General features: G+C 39.2%; 1 protein-coding gene across 10 annotated transcripts in view; it reads right to left on the reverse strand.

The window, feature by feature from the left end:
* Window positions 1-1,198: 1,198 nt before the first annotated feature.
* Wipf1 (WAS/WASL interacting protein family member 1) overlaps window positions 1,199-22,627 on the reverse strand; it is a 78,815-nt gene continuing 57,386 nt past the window's right edge. For all 10 annotated transcript variants that reach the window (XM_015479338.2, XM_048812525.1, XM_015479337.2 and 7 more), the window contains 5 exons: window positions 18,210-18,356; window positions 13,772-14,542; window positions 8,845-9,057; window positions 7,852-7,965; window positions 1,199-4,246 (listed from right to left, as the gene is read on the reverse strand). In XM_015479338.2, coding sequence (XP_015334824.1) covers window positions 4,191-4,246; window positions 7,852-7,965; window positions 8,845-9,057; window positions 13,772-14,542; window positions 18,210-18,356 — 1,301 coding nt within the window. In that variant the 3' untranslated portion in view covers window positions 1,199-4,190. The remainder of the gene's footprint in view (window positions 4,247-7,851; window positions 7,966-8,844; window positions 9,058-13,771; window positions 14,543-18,209; window positions 18,357-22,627) is intronic.

A 22,627-nucleotide genomic window follows, 5' to 3' on the forward strand; every position in this document is an offset into this window, starting at 1 on the left:
CAATTTATCAAGGCCCTAAGCAACTCAGTGAGACCCTGTTAAAAAAAAAAAGGCTGGGGATGTGGCTCAGTGATTAAGCGCTCCTGGGTTTAATCCCTGGTACCCCTACCCCCCAAAATAAATAAATAAATAAAAACATATTTGTAAGGTGGCAGGACAGGTCTGAATGACCTCTAGTGGGGTGACCAAAAGACCCAGCTTGCCAGGGCAGCTGCCATATACCTGCTGCACCTCAGCAACTGTTCCTAGCAACTCTTCCACTCCAAAGTGTCCCACTGTGGACCGTGAGTTCTGTAGCCACCCTATCTTTACGGTTCTTTCTGGCTCTTAATTTCTGTGACTTCAGATTGAATCTAATAAGAACTCTTTTTTAAAAAATATTATTTTAGTTGTCGATGGACCTTTATTTTATTTATATGTGGTGCTGCCTCACACATGCTAGGCTAATGCTCTACCAACCTCAGCCCCTAATAATATCTCTGACTGAAGAAACAGTGAGTTTTCATTTTCTAGGCCTGTGAAGGATAGGGGCTGACAGTACCTCACCTAGAAGTTGCTTTGCATTTCTGATACAGGCTGTTCATCTGCTAGTACTCCTCTCCTTTAAGAGTACACTAGTAAATTCCCTTCTAACAGATTTGGTTCCAGTTAATCTGGAATTGGTACATATTTGTTTCCTTCTTCCTATCAGCAGTGGCTACCACTTACTGAGGAGCAAGGGCATCATCTTGTTTATCGTACATATTGATGCTATTAGTTCTTCACTTTATAGATATAGAGAAATGACTTGCAAGAAAGAGATGGAGTCAGCAAATGCACCTTAACCACTGTGCCATATTGAGATATGCATATACAGTATACACATACACAACAGATAATTTAAAAATCATCAGGCTTCCTAAATTCTCAGGGGCTTTTCCTAGATCAGTCAGTGTCCATGCTAGCCTTTGTAATTTCACCTTTCTTTGCTTCCACTATTCATTCTACAGACTAAGAGGCAGGTTCTCCAGAAAAACAAACAAGAAGGGATAAGCAAGGAGGTGCAATGAGTGCGTTGAGTGTTTCACCCGCTTGTGTGGACCTTCTTCTCCTTTTTGAGTTTGTCTTTCTTTACCACAGTATAAGACAAAAAAACAGGCACTTGCTTTTTTGTATATTTACATAGACGATACTTAAAGAAAAACCACCAGTTGACATGTATCATTCTGCTTTTATTTATTGTCTGGCTAACTTACAAAGACGCAGATGTCTAGGGTAGATTCTACCCTACCATTTAAACTATCCTGATGACATAGATACCAAAATGTGTCTATTACACAGTGCAATGGTATGAAAAAAATATTTTTCTTCCTCTACAGTCCCTGACCATAAGCAGGGAAACATTAATTTCATACCAAAAATTTTTGGGCATTTGAACAACCATCCCATTTCTGCTACTAAAATAACAAATGGGTATTACAAGTTAAAATATAAAGGCCTAAGAGTTTTTACAAATATGCAAATTACCTGCTACTTAGACATACAACGCTGATTTCTTTTAAATCACAAAGTAAGGCACCATTGGATTAAATATTTTTCTCAGCTCTTACTAAATAAAATGCATAGTGAAATAAATACCAAACACTGAATTTTAATACTGTAATACATTTTGGTATAAAATGATATGTGAATGTTAAAATACTATATTGCATCTTGAATACATTTATCTGGAAATTTTATGGAAAGAACATACATGTAAGCTTTGATTTCAGGGAAGAAAATACTCATTTTTGTGATTTTCCAGAGTTTGAAGATTTTAGCATAGAATTTATTCAAAGTTTTGGATACAATTAGTTGATAACTTTTCAAAGTCAGCATGTAGGTGTATTAATGAAGTATTTCCTTAAAAATACAGTCTAAAACATCTCTATTCTGGATGAATGGCAACTTTGAGCTGTGACCCTGTTTCAAACTTTAGAAAGGTACCTTCAAAGTTGAGATACACAAGGGATTATTCAATTCCTGCTATCCCTTACGAAACTCAAACCTACCTTTTTGGAGGTCAGAATTTCCTCCACATTTGCTAGGAAGCCCAAACTCCATTTTTTGTGCGGCGGGTCACTGGGCTCTATTATGGGATGTTTTTCACTATTGCCAACAGATCAAAAATCCAAAATAAAATGCTGCTGCTAAATTACCAAAACCTTAGTGATTTTAAATCACCAAGCTTGTTACACATTTATATACCTTGCTTCTCTTTGGGGAAAGAGCCCAAGAGGCTATGTGGAAGGTGACAGATGAATGGCAGAGGAGAGGGAGAAAACAAGCTCTCTAATGTACTAAAACCGGGACTTTGGCAAGGAAAATTATAAAAATACAATATATTCAATCAGTAAATTCATAATTTATTAGACATTCCATTTATTAGAACTCTAAGTTCTGCTTTTATATAAATGAAACAGTTATTTACTCTATAAATAGGAATGCATCTTTCAAATTTTTCTTTGGATTGATTTCTTGTTAGCATCTCCCAGTAATACATGAATAATACACTGAACCCATGATACAAAGTTAAGGTAGATAGGTATATACATATGTGGTCATACGCTTTTAAAAAATAAGAAATGGTAATTTTAAACATAACCATATAAAACATCAACATGGAAATATTTTTTCCAACTCTATAGCTATATTTAAGAGTCCCAGTAAAATTTTGTAAACAAAATCATATTTAAAAAAGGCAAAGGCTGGCTCTTCCTCGTGGTCCTTTAGTGGAGCTTTATTTGCATAGATCTAAAAAAAAATGATTCTCCTGGAGAGTTCAAAACAAATTCCCTCCCAATTTCTACTAACAAGCTCCCTAATTCACTCAACCCCATCAGCATCAGAGTTAGATTTGTAGAGTTTTGCCCATCAACTCAAATCTATTCCCTTCTTCCATGATTCTGATTTGAGCCCTTTCCCTCACTTTCTTCCCCTACTACCTAGCCTTCTTAGCTTCTCCAGGCCTTGAGGAGTTTGCTCAGTGGGAGAAAAACAAAGGCCACTTCAAATCTCCAAGACAGGCCTCCAACTGACAACTGAACACACAAGCCAGCTGGTTTTGAGTCAGGAAGGCCTGACATGCTTTCGGTTTCTTTCCAATGGCTTGATTCCATGTGACTGTAAATCATTATTAGATTGATTTCTGACCTTGGTACTGTGAAGCAATACTTCAACACAGAGAGCAAGGGAAGGGAAAAAATAAACGACAAAAATCAAGCTGCCTGCCAAACAAGGTTTGGGTCCTAATTTTATTGCCTCTTGAATTGCTAAAGCTCAATCTTGATTTTAAAAAAAGAGATTTTGGTACTAATGTTCCTCTTCCAGAACTGTGCTGAACACTAGGGTAGCCACCATCACATGTGGTTCCTGAGCACTCTATATGTGAATAATTCCAATGGAGATTGCCTAAGAGTAGGATACACACTTTTGTTTGAAGATTTAGTACCAAAAAAAGAATGCAAAATGTCTTAGTAATTTTTATATAGGTTGTTGGTTGAAATGATATTTTGGGTGTATAAGGTTAAATAAAATATACTATCATTTCACCTGTTTCACTATCTTTAAAAAATGTGGGTACTAGAAATTTTACAATTATATATGGAGCTCACATTATGTTTCTACTGGACAGCTCTGTCCTGGGGCCTACCTTGGTCTGCCAAGGATTGGATATCCTTGTAACTGCAGAAGCTTCATGTGAGCCATGCTCAGCAACTTGCTTAGGCAGTCTGTGGTTCATGGAAACAGACAGGAGGCCAAGTGTGCGAAAAACGCACAGACGAAAACAGCTCTTAGGGACTTTAATAATTATAGCCTGTAGCAAATAAGCAGTGAATATTTGAGTTTGTTTGGTTGAAAGCTGGGATATAATTTGTCTCTGCCTACTTTCCACAAAAGCCTATTGATCCCAGCAGCCAACACTGGCAGGCTGTAGCTGAAGCAAGCAATAGCTTTGACAATATACACAACAGAAGCTAGGTGCTTCTCTTTACTGGATCCCCCCACCCCCAACACACACATACATGCACACACACATTCCCACCTCACCCTCCCTTCTTCCTGCTTGCCCTAAGTGAAGGGGACAGGGAAGTGGGGAGGAGGGTGTGTAATTCTCCGACAGCAACATCAGAAGCAGCTCTGGAGCTTGAGTAGACAAAAGCAGGCCAAGATCACCTTGGGATCGGAGGAAGGGGTGGGGCACCCCTTTCTCTTCGGTTGGATCCACCTTCATGAAAAAAATCAGACAAAATATAATTTTGGTTAGAAAGCTTATGTTCTTAGTGTGGGAATTCTGGAATGGTGCCCACTACCTCACCCCTTATGACCAAGGCTGTAGCATGTGCAGATGAGAAAGGAAAAGTGTTGAATGATCTGAATAAACACTAAAGATGACTCCACTGACTACAGAGTCCCCACACAAAGTAAAAACAAATACTTTTCTTCTTAGCACACAGTTTGTGTTAATTATTGATTGATAAAACATGGATGAACAAAAACAAAATATTCACCCATCTTGTACCACCGAGATAACCAATAAAATTTTGTGTATATTTTCCATTTAGATTCAGTTCCCTTTTTTCTTACAAAAGTTTGAACATCTTCCAGTCAATATTCTTTCAAATGTAATCGTTAATGATACACTGCATTCTATTATATAGAACTATACTGTAGTTTACTGATCTAATCTGCTTTTTTTGTGGTAAGGTTAAAATGGCTGTGAAGTCATATTTCACTGTAGGTTTTTTTTTTCTTAAATGGTATTGGGGTCAAACCCAAGAGCTCTGTACCACTGAACTTTACCACTGAACCCTTTCCACTTTTTATTTTGAGACAGGATATCTCTAAGTTCTGCAGGCTGTCCTCAAACTTGTGATTCTCCTGCCCCAGCCTCTTGAGTCCCTGGGATTATAGGTGTGTGCCACTGCACCTGGCTCACTGTAGTTTGATTTGCCTTTCCCTAATGACTAGCAATGTTGAGCTTATTGACTATCTATATATCTTCAGATATATATCTTCAAGTATTCAATCTATTTTTGATTTTTTTATTGTTGAGTTGTAGAAATTCTTTATATAATCAGAACATTAGTTCTTTAATAGATATATGATTTCCAAATATTTTCTCCTATTCTATGGACTGCATTTTCACTCTCTTGATGTGTTCTTTTTAAAAGCTATGCACATCTGTGGGCTACAAACTGTAACTGCTGTTAAAACCCAGTCACATTGGAAAGAGTCATTTATCCCACACTCATACTTTGAGGATCTAGCAGGTGTGAGGTATGAAGTCAGGTGTTCAGAGGCTGTGGCCAGGTCTGCTGGAGGAACATGTTGGTTAGGTAGTCGTGTTCACCACGGCTCTGAGATTCAGTGGGCTGGCTCTGCTGGGTTCCTCAGCAGGTGTCTCGATAATGACCCTACAGACTTAGGGACTTCTGAGACAGAACCAAATATCTGAGCAAGGAGAGGAATTAGAGGAAAATATCAGCTGTCTACTCCTTTGTGTCTTCCTTTCACCATCCCTTTCACCATCTTTTCTTGAGCAAATGTCTGAGCAAAGGCTTATCTGGATGGAAACCAGCCACCTGCCATGGAGCCTTGACCATCAGCTGACACACCACTAAATGGTTACCAAAATGAGGGCTGGCCTTATTCAACACTGCTGAGAGTGTACTCTGTGCTGCTCGGGATGGTCTTGGTGCCTACCGGGCTTTGGATCTGGAGGCTAGGGCAGCTACAGAAGCAGAAGAAAACATGGCACTCTATAGTAATGTATTTATTTTTGTTAGATGATCTGTTATTATTATAAAATATTAAGCATGACTAAGGCTAGAAATATTTAAAGCAAATCTACAAAAAAACAAAAACAAAAACAAACAAACAAAAAACCCAAACAACCCACTTCAGCAGGCAGTGGAAATTAACTTATTTAAAAATATTTTAAAATGTCTACTATATTTCAGGTTCTGTGGAATATGCAGTAGTGAGCAGGATTAGCATCATTCCCATCCTCAAGTTGCTTACTTGAGTTTTGAAGAAAGAGTAGGGAGGGAAATCTAGAAGCTATGGGTTCTATCATTGATTTAAAAATACAAATAATATTTAAATTAGATTAAGAATGTTTATAACAAGTCAGAAAAAGTATTTAGAGTTTATATAAGCAACTCTTTAAAGTGAATTCATTTGTTATTGTGCAAGAGGGAAGAAATACTGGCCATACTCCTATCAGACAGAAACCCCTCTTTAAATGAACACATACACACACAAACACGGAAAGATAACTGTTCCATGTGAAGGCTTAATTTTCATCAAAATATTGAACTGCTAACTTGTATATACTAACTTTGTTAAAGTTATATAACTTTTTATTAAGTGTTGTCTAGGAATGTGGCATTTCATCTAAATAAATTTTTCAAGGTATCAGTTTTTATTTCAAGCAGCAACGTTCTCTTTATTTCTGGCATTTTTTCATGGAGATTTGCCCAAATATTTTCTAACACTTTGAATTCTTCAACAGAGGCACAAAGCATAATTTGGCTCATTTAATTTAACCCAATAGAAATGTACTCAGTAGAAACTCTGAGTTCCTAGCTCCTCCTCTTACCTGAGGCAGCCACCCATCTCCCCCACTCAGTGATTTTGCTTCTAACTGCCCTTAACTTCAAGGCTATCAGCTGCTCTAAGAGTGGAACCAACAACCAAAAATTAAGAACTGGTGTGTTAAGAAAGAATCAGTGGCTCTGAGGGGGTGTAAGGTGCTCTGCCAGGGAGTAAGGACAAGGCTGAGGCTGTGGAGACTGTTATTTGACTTGCTCGATTTGGTTTTGAGGTGAAGTCTGCTATAAGTCTGAACCTCATAGGTGACATTTGTATGTCTCATGCTAATTCATTCATTCTTTCTTTCTCCCCTCCTCTCTCTCCCTCCCTCCTTCTCCTCCCTCCCTCTCCCTCTCTCTCTCAATTTGTGGTGCCAGGGATTGAACCCAGGGCCATGCACATGCCAGGCAAGTTCTCTCCCACTGAACTACATCCCCAGCTCCCACGCTAATTCTCTCTTAGTCCTGTCACAATATTTATTGTTGTGAAATTCCAATGTGTCTATTTTCCCTTCGTGTTCACATTTCTTGGACAGGGGAAAAGTGCTTTGCTTTTTTATGGTATATTATTAGTAAACAAACAGGAACGATTTAAATGTCCAATAATGGTCAACTATTGTATGCTAACCTGAACACCATGGAATAAAAGCCACGTGATAAAATGGGGATGGATGTTATGGAAAATCCTATCACCAAAAAAACCTGTATAACTATATAAAAAATCAGAAGTATATGAAGAAGAATGGGAAGAGAACCTAGTAAAACTGAAATATCTGTTCTATGGAGAGATTAGGATATATTTAAGATTTTTAGATGCTCCATAAAGCTATGGTTATAATACATTTAAAATATCAAGGAAGTTGACAGTAAGTTTTTGCTATAATTAGTAAGACATTTTGCCAGTCTCAAAACTTGTTGGAATAGAAAATGGCTCTCCGTTCACTTTGTCTCAGGAAGATCAAAATGGGGTAAGAATGATCAAAGAGGCCAAATAGTAGCATTTAATCCTGACAAACCAAAGGTCTCTGAGCTCCCCATGACACATAATAACAATTATCCCTCATCCCCTTTCTAAGTATCTACAGCCTCCTCACTGCTCGTGCAAGGGGAGTTTACCAGGATTTAGAGAACTCAGAATCAGGTTCTCCAGGTCAGAGGCCTGGACTTCCTACATAATGCCACGCATAACCCGGGCTATTCAAGTATGAATTTGCCAAAAGTTGGCAGAAATACTCACTCCGGCTTTCACTTCTTGCCAATTTACTGGGATACGTTTTGGTCGTTGGTACATATGGCTCTGGAGGTGGCAAATCAGAAATCGGATGGAAGTAGAATCTGCTTTCCCACTCATCTGGGGAAGAAACAAACAGTATCTTCAGCAACAGACAATCTGCTACAGGCTTACGTAATGAAAGGCACAGACGAACCATAGAGAGAACTGCAGAAGTCAGTTCTAGTTTTATGCCTAGAAATTTACAAATGTCCATGATTAGCACACCGATAAAACATATTGGCCTGCAAATCTGTGCTTTTTTTTTTTTTTTTTTTCCAGTGCTGGAGAGGGAACCACAAAAAGAATTTAACTAGGGTGTTTAGGGTGATGATGTGATGCATGCTTGTAATCTCAGCAATTGGGAAGCTGAGGCAGGACTGCAAGTCTGAGGCCCATCTCAGCAACTTAGTGAGATCCTGTATCAAAATAAAAAATAAAAAGGGTTGGGGAAGCAGCTCAGTCATAGAGTATCCCTGAGTTCAATCCCCAGCACCAAAAACAAAACAAACAAAAAACTAGGGTGATTAGGATCCAGCCAGTCCCTTTCAGGAGCTGGGGGCTAAGGTATAGGACACTCTTCTTCCCACAGTGGGACCAGGAATAACAGGGACCACTCTGAGAACATGATAGACTAAAGCAGCTTAACAGCTGCAGGCCACTGGGCCTCTTACCTACAGCCAACTATTTAGAAACGTAGATGACAAGACGATAAGGCACAAAAATGTTGTGGCCCCACCTCCCCCCACCAAATTCTGGAATCTCTGGAAAATTAATCAAAATGAAACTCCAGCAAGGAACAAGTTACAGAAAAATGATCTGCCTTTGTGGGAAGTGGGAGAGGAGGATTACTAGTTTAAAGGTGAAGTTGTAGTGGGCCCTAAAATGGTAAGTTACATCAGTGCCCTTCAGTGTGATAACGACAGTGGATGAAAAAATGTTAACGCAAACACCACGCACCTTCACAGGAGGAGTCTTGGAAGCCATTTCTAATTGAAGTTGAAGGCGGTGGTGGGGGAGGTGCCCCAGCACCAGGTCTGTCAGGAGGAAGAGGTGGCCTGGGTCCGCCCCTGGGACTATCAACTCCACTCCTGGACGGCAATTGGGGGGTGGCGGGCAGGGCCCGAGATGTGCTGCCATTTCTGTTTATTGGAGGTGGTGGTGGGAGGGGTCCTGAGGCAAAAAAAATAAGATGATATTTAGAGTAATACTGCCTTACATCCCCTATTGCTATTATGTTCATCATCAGCATGCAACTAATGACTACCTACTGGATACATATGCTTTAACTAGGGAACATGGAGAAATGGTGGAGACTTTCCAGGACTTGAGAAATGAGCGACATATTATAAACAAACAAATGTGCATTAGCACACATCTGTATGGAGAGCCAGTATGTATTCAGAGCTAAATGGCTGTTTGGCTTTGAGTTAGCACCGAGGCTGGAGATGACATGGTGAAACTGAAAACAGGTGATAATTTTTTAAAAATGTTTTATAATTCTTTTAAAGAGCTATTGAATTAATCACTTTGACACCATGAAAGAATTAAAAAAGAGTAAGATAGTTATGAAGTTATTTTAATAGGTCTTCAAAAGAACTGATTTCTTTAAGGACACAGTATCACTGCTAACCACACAACCATGTTGCGATCCATTTCCAGGCAGAGAGGCATCAGGAAGCCAGTCATCCTGAGAACAGTAGGAGTTCCTTCTCCTTCTTCCTCTTTGAGCAGGCAGATGGCACAGGCACTGACAAACAGCTAATCAATGTTCCTGACTATTGGTGCCAGAGTGGGTCCTGCCCCATAAGCCAGCTGCTGTCCCGTGGAGCTTGATTCCCTGTCTACACGGAGTGCCAGGTAGCAACTTTTCTCACAGCACTGTTGCCTGGAGTAATCAGTCAAAAAGCAAGAAGAAAAAAAAAAAAGTACTATCTAAACAGTATTTGATACTGTTTTTTTTAAATTCAAAGATATGGCATAACCAGAACATTTTAAGTTCCAAGAAAAAAAAACTCAAATTCTTCTTTTTGATAAGAAATGCATCTTGCTTTTTCCCTTATTCCAAATACAGCAGCTGTTTGGGTAGTGAGTAAATTTTAAAAATATTAAACTTGAGCATTTTCCCATGTAAATCAGAGTGGCCTTAGTAATTATTCCTGATTTTCAGTAGTGTGTTTCACTTGTAAGATGATGATGTTTTATGTAAATACAGTCTTAAGGCATTATAAATACACATATTTCATTTCTTATAGATTCAGAATTTGACTTAGGGACCTTGAATTGAACAATCTGCCCACTGCAGATACCCCAACAGAAAGTCTGGGCTCAAACATTTGATGGGGGTGGGAGGCACTGCATAGTGCTGGCTGTTCTCCCAAGGAGGCTTCTGTGTCTCACCTTGTAGCATTTATTGTCCCATACTGCTTGTCACTGCTAGAGTCCCCACAGCAAGAGGTGATTTACTGGGTGTCAATGCTGTGGATTTAACTTCACTGGTGATATCAGCCTCTACTTGCCACTAAATGCAAACTAGACATCCAGCATTATGGAGACAGGCACTATGTAACGTGGTCAACTTCATCTTGTTTTTGCTTCTTTAGTAAACGTTCATGTTCCTAACTCTGCAACCTCATGGACCCTTGCTCCAAACCCACATTGGCACAATAGAAAAGAAGACAGATTTCTATTTCCCATTGGCAGGACAATAATAAAATGATAATTTACATGACTTCTTGTCAGAAAACAAGATAATCTCTACACACATTTGTCTCATTTGATTCTCACAATAACCCTGAGACGTATAAGGCCAGCAGACAAGGCCTGAGAAGTTTTAGAAGTTTAAAAGGCTCAAGTCAGGAAGCTAATGAGTGGAAGAGCTGGGATTTAACTTCAAATCTGTCAAATTCTAAAGTCAGTGAGGCCAAACCACATTTCAAAATACAGATGGCCCTTTATGACTTCTCATAGGCTCTTCATGGTATGTAAACCGGTGGAATTTTCTGGAAGACAATATGGCAGTACCTATGAAATCCATGGTTTTTGATGTACAACCATTGACCCAGAAATTCCATCTTTAGAAATTCATCCAAAGGAAATACATAGATGTGCACAAATATTTAGCTACTAGGATCCATCACTGTAGTATCTGCATGCAACAGCAAAACCCATATATGACCCACATGACCAAGGGAGGGGACTGGTTAAATAAATCAAGGTACATTTATAGAATCTCATATAGCCTTAAAAATTATATTGTACACTTAACAAGGGGACTTATCATGCAGCCTAGAGCATATGTCTCACCAAAAGGTGAAATATAGAGAAAGGAGCCAATGTGGCAGCCATTGGTTACATGAGGCTACTGAGTATTTGAAATGTGTCTAATCTGAATTGAGATGTGCTATGTGTTAAATAGATATTAGGTTCCAAAGAATTACTAGGACAAACAAAATGAGCATGAAATATATTAAGAACAATTATTTTCTTTGCAAATTATGTTGGTAATCCATTGGGTTAAATGAAAATATATTAAAATTAATTTCTATTTTTTTAAAAAAAAGAAGTAAAGGAAAACAAGGCAACATATTCTGCATCTTGATGGTAGTACTATATATTCATATATATATATATATATATATATATGTTATCATTTCTTACATTTGTGTTGTAATTATAAAAATAAATAGGGCAAATTGTTCCATATATAAATTATATCCCAACAAACATGATAATAAAAAGAAATATAGTTCATGAAGTGTTTTAACAGTATTGGGCACATATTAACCACCTGATAAATAATGGCTATTGTTATGATTCATTAAAGCAACCAGCATCAGGCTGTTTCATAGTGGGGTAGGGAGGGGGATCATGGGAGGAATAGACAAACTCTAGATAGGGCAAAGGGGTGGGAGGCAAAGGGAAGGAGCAGGGGGTTAGAAATGATGGTAGAATGAGATGGACATCATTATCCAAAGTACATGTATGAAGACACAAATGGTGTACAACCAGAGATATGAAAAATCGTACTCTATATGTGTAATATGAATTGTAATGCATTCCTCTGTCATATATAACAAATCAGAATAATAAATAAATAAATAAAAATTAGGTTGTAGAAAAATAGTTAATTAGGGGCTGGGGTTGTGGCTCAGCGGTAGAGCGCTCGCCTAGCACACATGAGGCCCTGGGTTCGATCCTCAGCACCACATAAAAATAAGTAAATAAAATAAAAATATTAAAAAAAATAGTTAAGTATATCAGAAAATGTTAATGGGATATTGGTAAAAGGCAAAATACCACCTAATATAAGTAGTATGTTACCAATGTTGCAAAAATAACATAAATATGCATTAAAAGATTGAAAATATATGTATAAAATTATCAATAATTATTTCTGCATGGTGGTAGTAGGATTATATTTTTATTTTCTGTATACTTTCTTCTATTTCTAAATTTAATAGGAATAACTTATGCAATAAAAATAAACAATACTTTTATATGTCACTGCCTATCATATTTTTAACAAGATTTAATCTATTCATTCATCATTTGGTAGATCCATGCAAAAAGGTTTGCAACTACTTTGCAGGAAAATTTATAGAAGTTGAATGAGAAGAAAAATGTCTGATTTTATGCATTTAACTACCTGATATCATTCATTAATTTAATGAGATGCCATTACATTTAGGGACTGGATTTAATGAACTAGTAATTCTTCAATATTTGTAGTACACTCTCCATGGTGTAGTGTTTTGAAGGAGTGGTTCTCAAACTTTGCTGCACATTAAAAACTCTGTGAAACTTTCAAATATATTGATGTCCAGCCAGGCACAGTGGTGTACACCTGTAATCCCAATGACTTGGTAGGCTAAGGCAGGAGGATCGCAAGGTGGAGGCCAGCCTCAGTAATTTAGCAAGACCCTAAGCAACTTAGTGAGACCCTGTCTCAAAATAAAAAACTAAAAAGGGATAGGGATGTGGCTCAATGGTTGAGAGCCCCTAGATTGAATCCTGAATACAAAAAAAAAAAAAAAATCTTGATGCCCAGTGTGTATCCCAGACCAATTATACCAGAAATCCCCAGGCAGGGACCCAAGTTTCTGTGGTTTTTAAAGCTCCCCATATGATCCCAGTATATTAAGTTCCTGAGGTCACAAGGTCAAAGGTCAGTTAACTTCTCCTAAAGAAAAAAAATTCCCCATTTCCTGACATGATGAGGTATAAATGAAGTTAAATTTAAAAATGCTTCCTGGCTGGGTGCAGTGGTGCATGCCTATAATCTTTGCTATTTGAAAGGCTAAGGAAGGAGGATTGCAAGTTCAAGGCCAGCTTGGGCAAATATAGAGTTTATGACTATGGAAATTTTTATAAAGAGAAGGTCTATACCTTTGATTCTCCAAGGGACTTGTGTATCAGAGATTTTAATGAAGGACAAATAGATTTTTCAACATTTGTCTGTAAGGAGCAAGGTAGTGGCCTCAAAGCCTGGCAAACAGAGAAGCACAAACCCTCATTAGCTCTGATATAACTGCCATTCTCCTTAGAATCATGGGCCCTCCTGGAGGAGATGAGAATTTATTCCCTATTAAGTTTCCCATTAGGGAGGCAGGGGAGGGAATGGTGAGTCCACATAGATGGAAGAAGAAAGCTCCAGCCTCTTTCTTATTAACTTGCCTGTGACCATTTACTTGTTGGTTACTCTTGTCTTCTCACCTTTAAAACATGCTGAAATACTGTTCTTTCCTTGGCGGGTTATATGAGGCCACGATGACATATAAACGTCAGTGTCACTTAAAAGCACTGGAGCAGTACTGTATTCATGTACGCATCATCAGTGACATTTGGGTAGGTTTTAGGGAGACAACTCACCCATTTCTTGACATACCTGATCTGCCTGGTGGGTCCCTCACTGGAGGAGGGGGCCTCTCATTAGGCGGGGGAGGAAGAGGGCCCGACCTTCCTGGTGACGGTAAGGGAGGTGCAGATGAAGTGAGGGACACATTCCGCTGTGGGAGCCTTGGGATTTCATCACTGCCACTGGAACCCGGAGGCAGGGGAGGTGGGCCAGGCCTGCTGGGTGGCGGTGGAGGAGGTGGGGCCTGTGAGGAGGAGGAAGGCCGAGGCGTAGAAGGCACTGGAGGCTTGTTGTTTTGAGGGGGAGGAGGTGGAACGGCTTCCCTGTGCAAGGAGGGCCTGTTCCCCATTGGAGGGGGTGGTGGAGGGGGTTTGTCATCCAAGGCCCTGCCTGGGGTTGGGGGCAGAGGAGGCCTGCCTGAGAAGGGTGAGGAGGAGCCTGAGGGTGTCTGGCGTAGGGAGCTTCCTCCAAAAGCAGCACCTCTGTTTCCGGGGAAAGGGGGAGGAGTAGGCCCAGGGCTAGGCTGCCTGAGGGCTCCTGGCACTGGTGGGGACCCCCGGTTATGAAGACTTGATTGAACGGGTCTTGGTGTATTAGGTACTGGAGGGGGAAGGTTATCAGGCTTTGAGCCCACATCAGGCCTTGGGGGAGGCATTCGGTTCCTTGGAGGCTCTGGGGGACCGGTTCTGTGGCCTGGAGAAGGCACAGGAAACCTCCCTGGGCCACTTGGGGGTGAAAAGGGTTTGGCAGATGTGGCTCTTCCTCCTGGTGGCAAAATTGGTGGTCGGCTTCCTCCAGAATCTAAAGAACAGGAAAACATATCAGTTAGGAAATCAGGAGCCTAAAGAAATCAGAAGGCTGGAGTACAGTCCCAGCTACAGGAAGCCCTTTCCCAGAATGTTATGAAATATAGGTAACTGTTACTTATATAAATTGGGTTTTGTGTGGTCTTTCCTTACTGGAGGCAGAGGGATAGATCATAGCTCTCTGTTTAGCTTCTAATTCTAGGTTTTACATGCCATCTGCTTTCAAAGGGGTAATAGAGAGATGTCTTAGCATTAAATGTGGACAAAAGCCAAAATGAAATTGGTAAAGAGTTCTGGTCGAACATACCTATAATCCCAGAGGCCTGGGAGTCTAAGGCAGGAGAATCACAAGTACAAAGATAGCCTTAGCAATTTAGTGAGACTGTGTTTCAAAAAAAAAAAAAAAATAGNNNNCCGCAAAAAAAAAAAAAAAAAAATAGAGGAGGCAGGAGGAGGGCTGGGGATGTGGCTCAGTAGTTAAGCACCAATACCTGGTACCAAAAAAAAAAAAAAAGGAGAAGGCCCTTTTCATTGAGAGAGAACAAGAACAAGATGGCTGGGCAGGGATTTCCGTTGATGATTTATCTAGACCACCATCCTTGTTCCCTGGCCCTTGGACCTCTCTCTCAAGTTTGAAAAATAACTCATTCTTTTAGGTGACAATGTTAGTTATTCCAATATAAATTCATATGCCGAGATTACATAGTCCCTTTGAAAAGCACTGCCCCCAAATGGGGGTCAATTTAATGGAAGAGTTATGTCTACAATAAGAAGTAAGAAAGAAGCCAGGTGCAGTGGCACATACTGTAATCCCAGCAGCTCAGGAGGCTGAGGCAGGAGGATTATGAGTTCCAAGCCAGCCTCAGCAAAAGCGAGGAGCTAAGCAACTCAGTGAGACCCTGTCTCTAAATAAAATATAAAAAAATGTGGCTCAGTGGTCAAGTGCCCGAGTTCAATTCCTGGCACCTGCTCCCCACCCCCAAAAAAAGAAATAGACAAAGGTCAAGTGAAAGAATTTACACTGGTGCAAGGAAGCAGGCAACAACACAACTCTTTCCTATTGGGATAATTTCCATCTCAATATCAGCAGGAAAGAACAACCCTGCTAACTGCTTCAGCTCAACAAATGAACCAAAGTTTAGGGAAGAACTAAAGGGGAAAACAAAAATATGGAAAATGTGAACTCCTGCCTCCAGTATCTCTTGAAACCCAGGGTAATTTCTGAAAAATAGTTAGCCTTAAAACATCTACCACTTCAATCAGGAGCTAATTGATGTATCAAATATTTATTGCTCACCTGCTGTTTGTCAGTCATTATTGTAGATGCTAGAGACGGAGAAATAAATAAAATAAAAAAGATCCTGCTCTCCTATAGTTTATCTCTTGTGGGAAAGATAAATAGCAAGCCAGTAAAAAATATTTTCAGATAGTTTAAAGTACCAAGAGAGACTGATGAATCAAGAGTATCTGAGAGACCAGGACAGATAGGGTGACCAGGGATAGCTCTTCTAAGGATGTGACATGTGAGCTGATAACTGACAAGAAGAGGCTAGCCATGGGTAGATGAGGCAGAGAGGCTTAAGGTAATAAGCCAGCAGGTGCAAAGGCCTTGATGTGGGCATAAACTTCAAGTTCAAAAAAAAGAAGCCTAGGTGCTCAGGGTGCAGACAGTATGGGGTAAAGGTCCTGGTGAAGGTAAGGGAGGTACAGATGAAGTGAGGGACACAAATATGGGGAAGTATGGAGCTTTAGTGGCCTACAAGGGCCAGGTCACAAAGAGGCTGGTTGACCAAAAGGAGTTCAGATTGTATTCTAGGCACAATGGGAAGCAATTGGACAGATTTATTCAGTGGAATAACATAAACTCTAGAGAGAATTTTTTAAATCTTGACTTCAGTTCTAGATAAAAAATTGTATTTTCCTTGACTAGGTGGTATAATTCTATGACCAACTTGTGATAAATTATATCTCCCAAGTTCAGATTAATGCTGTAGTCACCATCCATCAACACAGATAGAGGTCTTTTGGCACACCATTCTGTGTGCTAACTTAAATTCTATCTTCATTTCTCTCACTCTCTTTATTTCTATTTTGCCTTAATTTCTTCACCTATTGTATGAATATGTGCATTTGTCAACTGCCTCAAATCCTTTTGGTGGGTTTTTAATAAATTTAAATTTATTTTTATTTATTTTTTCATCTTTAACCTAACTTTTTATATGATGTTTCAGATCCCCGTAACTTTGCACACAAGATTCTGTGTTCAGTTGAATTTAAACTTCCTTTTGTATTTGAAGACAGTGTGACTACTGAACTTGAAACCTTTTATTCTAAGCATCTTGGTGGTTTCTGGTGAGGTTAAGTGGGTGAGAGGATGAAGGGAAAGTAGAGGATTCTTTCCTATCATCACATGAAGTTTCCCCCACAGTCTGCTCTCAGAAATTTAAATTTAAACACAAGACAGAATCTCTCATATTATCTCTTTCTAGTTTTTACCATCCAGTGCTAAAATAGTTAACTTTGAGGATTCAGACTTCATCTTCAGATCGATGTGTAAATTTCACACTTTTCCAGAGAACATTTCAAATGATCACAGAATTAAACAAATAAAATTCTTCTAACATGATGACCATTATCAAAACAAAAGTTTTACAATAAAATTTCTTGAGCTTCTGTAGTAATCAGCAGAGGGCCTCATGTGCTCTGCAGGGTTTCTTGTTTAGGCATGATCAAGTTCACCTCTTCTCTATCATCAGGTTCAAGACAATCTTGCAGGACTAATTTCAGAGAATACAGATTGGGCATCTCAAATCTAAAAATCTTAAACCTGAAATGCTCCCAAATATGAAACTTTTTTTTTTTCCCTTAATGGTGCTGGAGAATGAACCAGGCTCTTGCACATGCTAGGCATCCTGAGCCACATTTCCAGTCCTAAAGTCTGAAACTGTGGAGCACTGATATGATGCCACAAGTGGAAAATTCCACACCATGAAACTGTTTCATGCACAAAATTATTAAAAAGGTTGTATACCATCATTTTCAGGCTATATATGTATAAAGTATATATGATGTGTACATGAATTCTTTGTTTAGAATTTGGTCTCTGCCCCCAAATATCTCATTATGTATATGAAATATTCCAAAATCTGAAATCCAAAATACTTCTGGTCTCAAACATTTCTAATAAGGGACATTTGACCTGTACTTAGAACCACTGGCATTGAAATACTAATCCTGTCATGCAAAAGAACTTTTTATAGTGAGATTTGTAACTATATTCCCTAGGAGGTGCTCCATAGTATGTTTCAAAAATGTCTCACAAGTATTTGTTCTGCTACACAGCTGGGGCAGGTGACCTCACGAAGAAAGCTGCACTTGCGAGGCCAGAGGGCAGAGCTCTGGGGGTGGCAAGTTCCATTTGTTCCTTCTTTCCTTCCCACTAGCTCACTCTTTAGAAAAGTGCAAAAAAGGATACACTACCCCCAAGGACACTGAGCAAATACACTGGGCAAGGACATTGGAAGGGAGAGAGGGAGGGAAGGAAGAAGGGAAAAAGGAAGGAAGGAATACAGTGGTAACACTTCAAACAACAGAACCTTAGTGGGACTACCAGCCTCCAAACTACCAAACTTTAGCTATGCAGAGAAGGAAACTCTTGATACCATTATCTCTGTTGGCTGTGGATCTCAGCTTCGGCATTCCAGCCTGGAATAGTCCTCCCAATCCAGGAGGTCCACCACCTCCTGTGCCACCGCTGCTCCCTCCTCCACCAAAGCCACCACCTCCACCAGCACCAGCACCTTTCGGTTCTGCAAAAGGAAGAAAACACATATATGAAAACACCCATCCAAGTACACTACCAGCCGTAGCCCATGGAGACCACAGAACGATGAAGCAGGGAGCAGGCTGAACCTGGTCCTCTGGTGGACACTGGGATTTCTTCATTCAAGTGCAGGATTTTAAGGGTTTTCCTTACTCTCAATCAGGACAGAGAGGTTTCTTTCCACTGCGGGGCAGTCCTAGGCCCGGGGATGGAAGAAACTGTAAGAGATGATGATTTGTTCCACATTCCTCACCTGGCCACATGGGTTAATATCTACTAGGACAGAGTTAGCAAATAAAAGAATCTTCAAAGGAAGAGCCCCCTCCCAAGATTTTTTTTGGTGGTGCTGGGGATTGACTGCTCTTGTGCATATGAGGCAAGTGCTCTACCACTAAGCTACATTCCCAGCCCCAGGATTGCATGCATTTTAGAACATTAATGTATTATAATTTATTTACCCATCCACTTATTTGATAGCCTTTTAGGCTGATTTAATTTTTTTAATATCAAGAAGTCCAACAGTAGGCTTTTAAAATTTTGTTCTTTATAGATGTTTGTGACAGTAGAATGTCTTTTGACATACGTGCATGGAATATAACTTATTCTAATTAGGATTCCATTTTTGTGGTTGAACATGATGTGGAGTGACACTGGTCATGTATTCATAGACATTCAAATTAATCTGGAAGAACTGACATGTTCATGACTTTTAGGCTTCACATGAGGAAATGTGGTCAATTTTCTGATTTATTCATGTCTTCTGGGTTTTGGGGAAAAGTTTTATAGTTTTTATGATACAGGTTATACATGCTTCTTATTAGGGTTTCTGAACATGTTTCTGAACATGTTTTTGTTTATTTAAATTGTGGAAGGGACATTTTTCCTATTATATTTTGGAATTGGTTACTATTGGCATCAGGAAATATCATTTGCTATCTCATAAGTCACTATGCTATGTATCACAAATTAAAATTTACAAAAACTTTGTGACTCACGTTTTCTAGCGGATACACAGTCTGTAAATGAAATGGTTTTGCCTCCTCTTTTCTAAGCTGTAGATCATATTTCTGTTTTATACAGGGAATTACTTTGATGTCTGAATTTTATAGGAATGTAAATTATTAATGTTGCTAAAGGCAACCATGTTCTGATTTTAATGAGGATGCCTCTAATGTTTCAAAGTTAAAATATTAACTATTGATTTGAAATATTTTTTTTTCCTTTCTGAATATTTACAGTTAGGAAATATCCTCCGATTGTAGATTTATGAGATTTTCTTGCAGCATAGAATTTTATCAATTTAAGATCTATGGTAATTATATGGTTTTTATTTTTTGATATGATGGATAAATAGATGTTCAATCAAGCATTAAAAATGGGGAAAACCTTGGTCTTGGTGAATTACTCTTTTAACACATTATTGAATTAGATGTTTTGGTTTTTGCTTGGTGTTCTCCCACCCATGATAATAAGAGGTCTATGGTGGAGCTTCTTGATTTTGGAACTACTGTACTGACATTTTATTTTAGATGATTCTTTCATATGGGTGGATATTCTGTTCTTTATAAAATGTCTACACATCTCTGGTCTCTACACACGAGGTGTCCCCCACATCCACTGAAGGTGTGGTAACTAAAAATGTCTCCAAAAAAAACCCAAGAAGATTTAGGAAAACGTCTTTAGACATTGCCACACCTGGGAGGCAAAAATCACCCTGACTGAAAATCACTAATGTACAACTTCCTTTTCTAAGTGCTGCCTTTGCCAAATTTTGATCTCCACTAGGATGATAACGGTTTCATTCCACCTATCAGCTGGCTAGCTTTCCATGTCTTCCTATTTGGGAATGATTTATACAGCATTTGAATTAGCTGTTTTTTGTTTTTCAAATTTGAAAGAATTTCCAAAATAAAACCAACTGGCTCCAAAACTTTTTGGAGAAAAAATAATGGATAAAATGTTTTCATCTTTTTCCTCACTCAGTGAAGCTTCGTAAGTGAAGCTTGGTAGATTTATGCTCTCTTAGAAAACTAATATAAGATCTTAAAATATTTTAAATGTTTTAAAATGTACCTTCATTATACTATCCTTAATTTTAGAAAATCTGTTTCTATTCTTTTATCTGCTTTTGGGGTTCTCATTTTATTCATTGGTATTTCTTTTTTTCTGTGTTAGATTTATCATAGGTTGGTGTTAGCTTTGTATCTTTTCCATGTGTGAGGCTTTGGGGATGCTTGTAGTAGCTCTGCTTACAGAAGAAATAACCCGATAATGAACTGATGATTACTTCACCTAATAGGATAAATCAAATTAGAATAACAATTTCTAGAGAGTATGCAAAATTGCTTCCACATAAAAACATTTAACCAGTTTTGATTATTACCAATATTAACATTGCCCTTGTCATTCAAACATTATTTACTAATGAATAATACATTTTGAAGTGCTGCTTAGGACACATTTATGTGGTACTGAAAATTCAAAGAGATCACTATATAATCAGGTATCCTCCATCTGTGTTCTTAACTTGGAGCATTTGTCCATCTTTCAGTAGAGAAGCGCTACGGTTTGGATATGGTTTATATGTAACCCCCAACAGTTCATGTGTTGAAAGTTTGGTCTTCAGTGTGGCGAGGAGAGTGGTGTGGGACCTTTAGGAGATGGGGCCTAGTAGGAAGTAATTAGGCCACTGGGGCATTGCCCTCAGAAGGAATTAATATAGTTCTCACTGGACTCTGGTTAGTTCTTGAGAGAGGGTTGTTATTAAGGAAAGAAAGCCTGGCCCTCCCCTCTCTGGCTTCCTGTCTTGTCATATGTTCTTTCCCTCTTGCCTGCGCTCCCACCACTGTGATACCATCTGCCACGAGGGCCTCACCAGAGCCAAGCTGATGCCAGCGCAATGCCCTTGAACTTCCAAAACAGTGAGCTAATTAAGAGTCTTTTCTTTTATTAAAGCACCCAGTGCCAGGTATTTCATTTAGTAACAGAAAATGGAGCAAGGCATGGTGGTGCCTACCCATAAGCCCAGCTACTTGAAAGGCTGAGGCAGGAGCTGGAGGCTTACCTGGGCAACTTAGCAAGACCCTGTATCCAGAAAAAAAAAAAGAAAGAAAAAAAAAAAAGGACTAATACAAAGGCTAAAATTGTGCATAGCTAACGGACTCCTGGTCATTTTGTGAAAACTGTAAGACAGGGATGAATTCAAGAGCTATCATTCATAATTATGGTCCATATTTTGATATAGAGCCCAAGGAGGGTGCACATGCAAACAAATACAAAACCATAGATGAACTTTATTACTTATAAAGAGCTTGTGACTGCAGTGTAGGTACAGGGATGACAAAGGTACTCACTGGGTTACATCTCATTTCCACCAAGTGAACTACACTCTGGAACATCACAAAGCAGCTGGAGGATAGAGGAACTAACAGTTCGCATGTAATAGGAGAGAGGACATTGAAGGATGCAATGAGTTTCCACTTGTGGATTCAGGATTAGGTCCATGCTGTTTAGGTTCCTTCAACATTGGTGGGGAATTCACGCCCATCTCTTAGGGGCCCTAAGCCCCTCTCATAATGAGAGAGCTGCTGGCTTCTGTCCTAGAGTTCAGTAGCTTCTCTGGCTCCCTACCAGGGACCACAACTCAGATGGTTGCTAGAACAAGGCTCTCTGATATAATTGATTGTGCTGGGAATTTTGTGACTCTGATGGGCATTTTGACCTATAGGTCAGACTGTGTCAAGAATCAAAAACCCCCTAGTTCCTTTTTTGATGAATGGAACATTCTCATTTTCATTACCTTGCTTGAGAAGCATTCCGAAGACTTACCTTGATCATCTTCTCTATTTTTCTCCCACACTTACTTAATTCTGATTGACCCTTCTTCCTTCTCTACCTACTAGGCACTTTTCCCAGCAATTACCCCCAAACTTCTAATCTTCTACTTCCCTAAAACCCTGCATCATTATTCGCTTGTCTACAAAGCTCTGTTTGATTATTTTTTTGGAAGGCCGGCCTATTTCCTACTAGGGTCTAATTTCCTACTAGGGATCTGTGATCTAGGATGAATCTTGGGGACATCTCATGAGTAGTGGAAAGGTCTAGGGACATGAAAGGACCGTCTCAGGACATGATTATTAATTATTAGTAGATTCTTCGTGTTGGAATAATAATTAATTATTAGTGGTGGATGATTTTTCATTCAGTTGTAAGTGTTAATGAGCAGTCTTGTGTTGTGGCTACTTGCCTGTTTATATG

This window comes from Marmota marmota, unplaced genomic scaffold, assembly GCF_001458135.2.
Source record: "Marmota marmota marmota unplaced genomic scaffold, marMar, whole genome shotgun sequence".
In the NCBI taxonomy this organism is placed as follows: domain Eukaryota; kingdom Metazoa; phylum Chordata; class Mammalia; order Rodentia; family Sciuridae; genus Marmota; species Marmota marmota.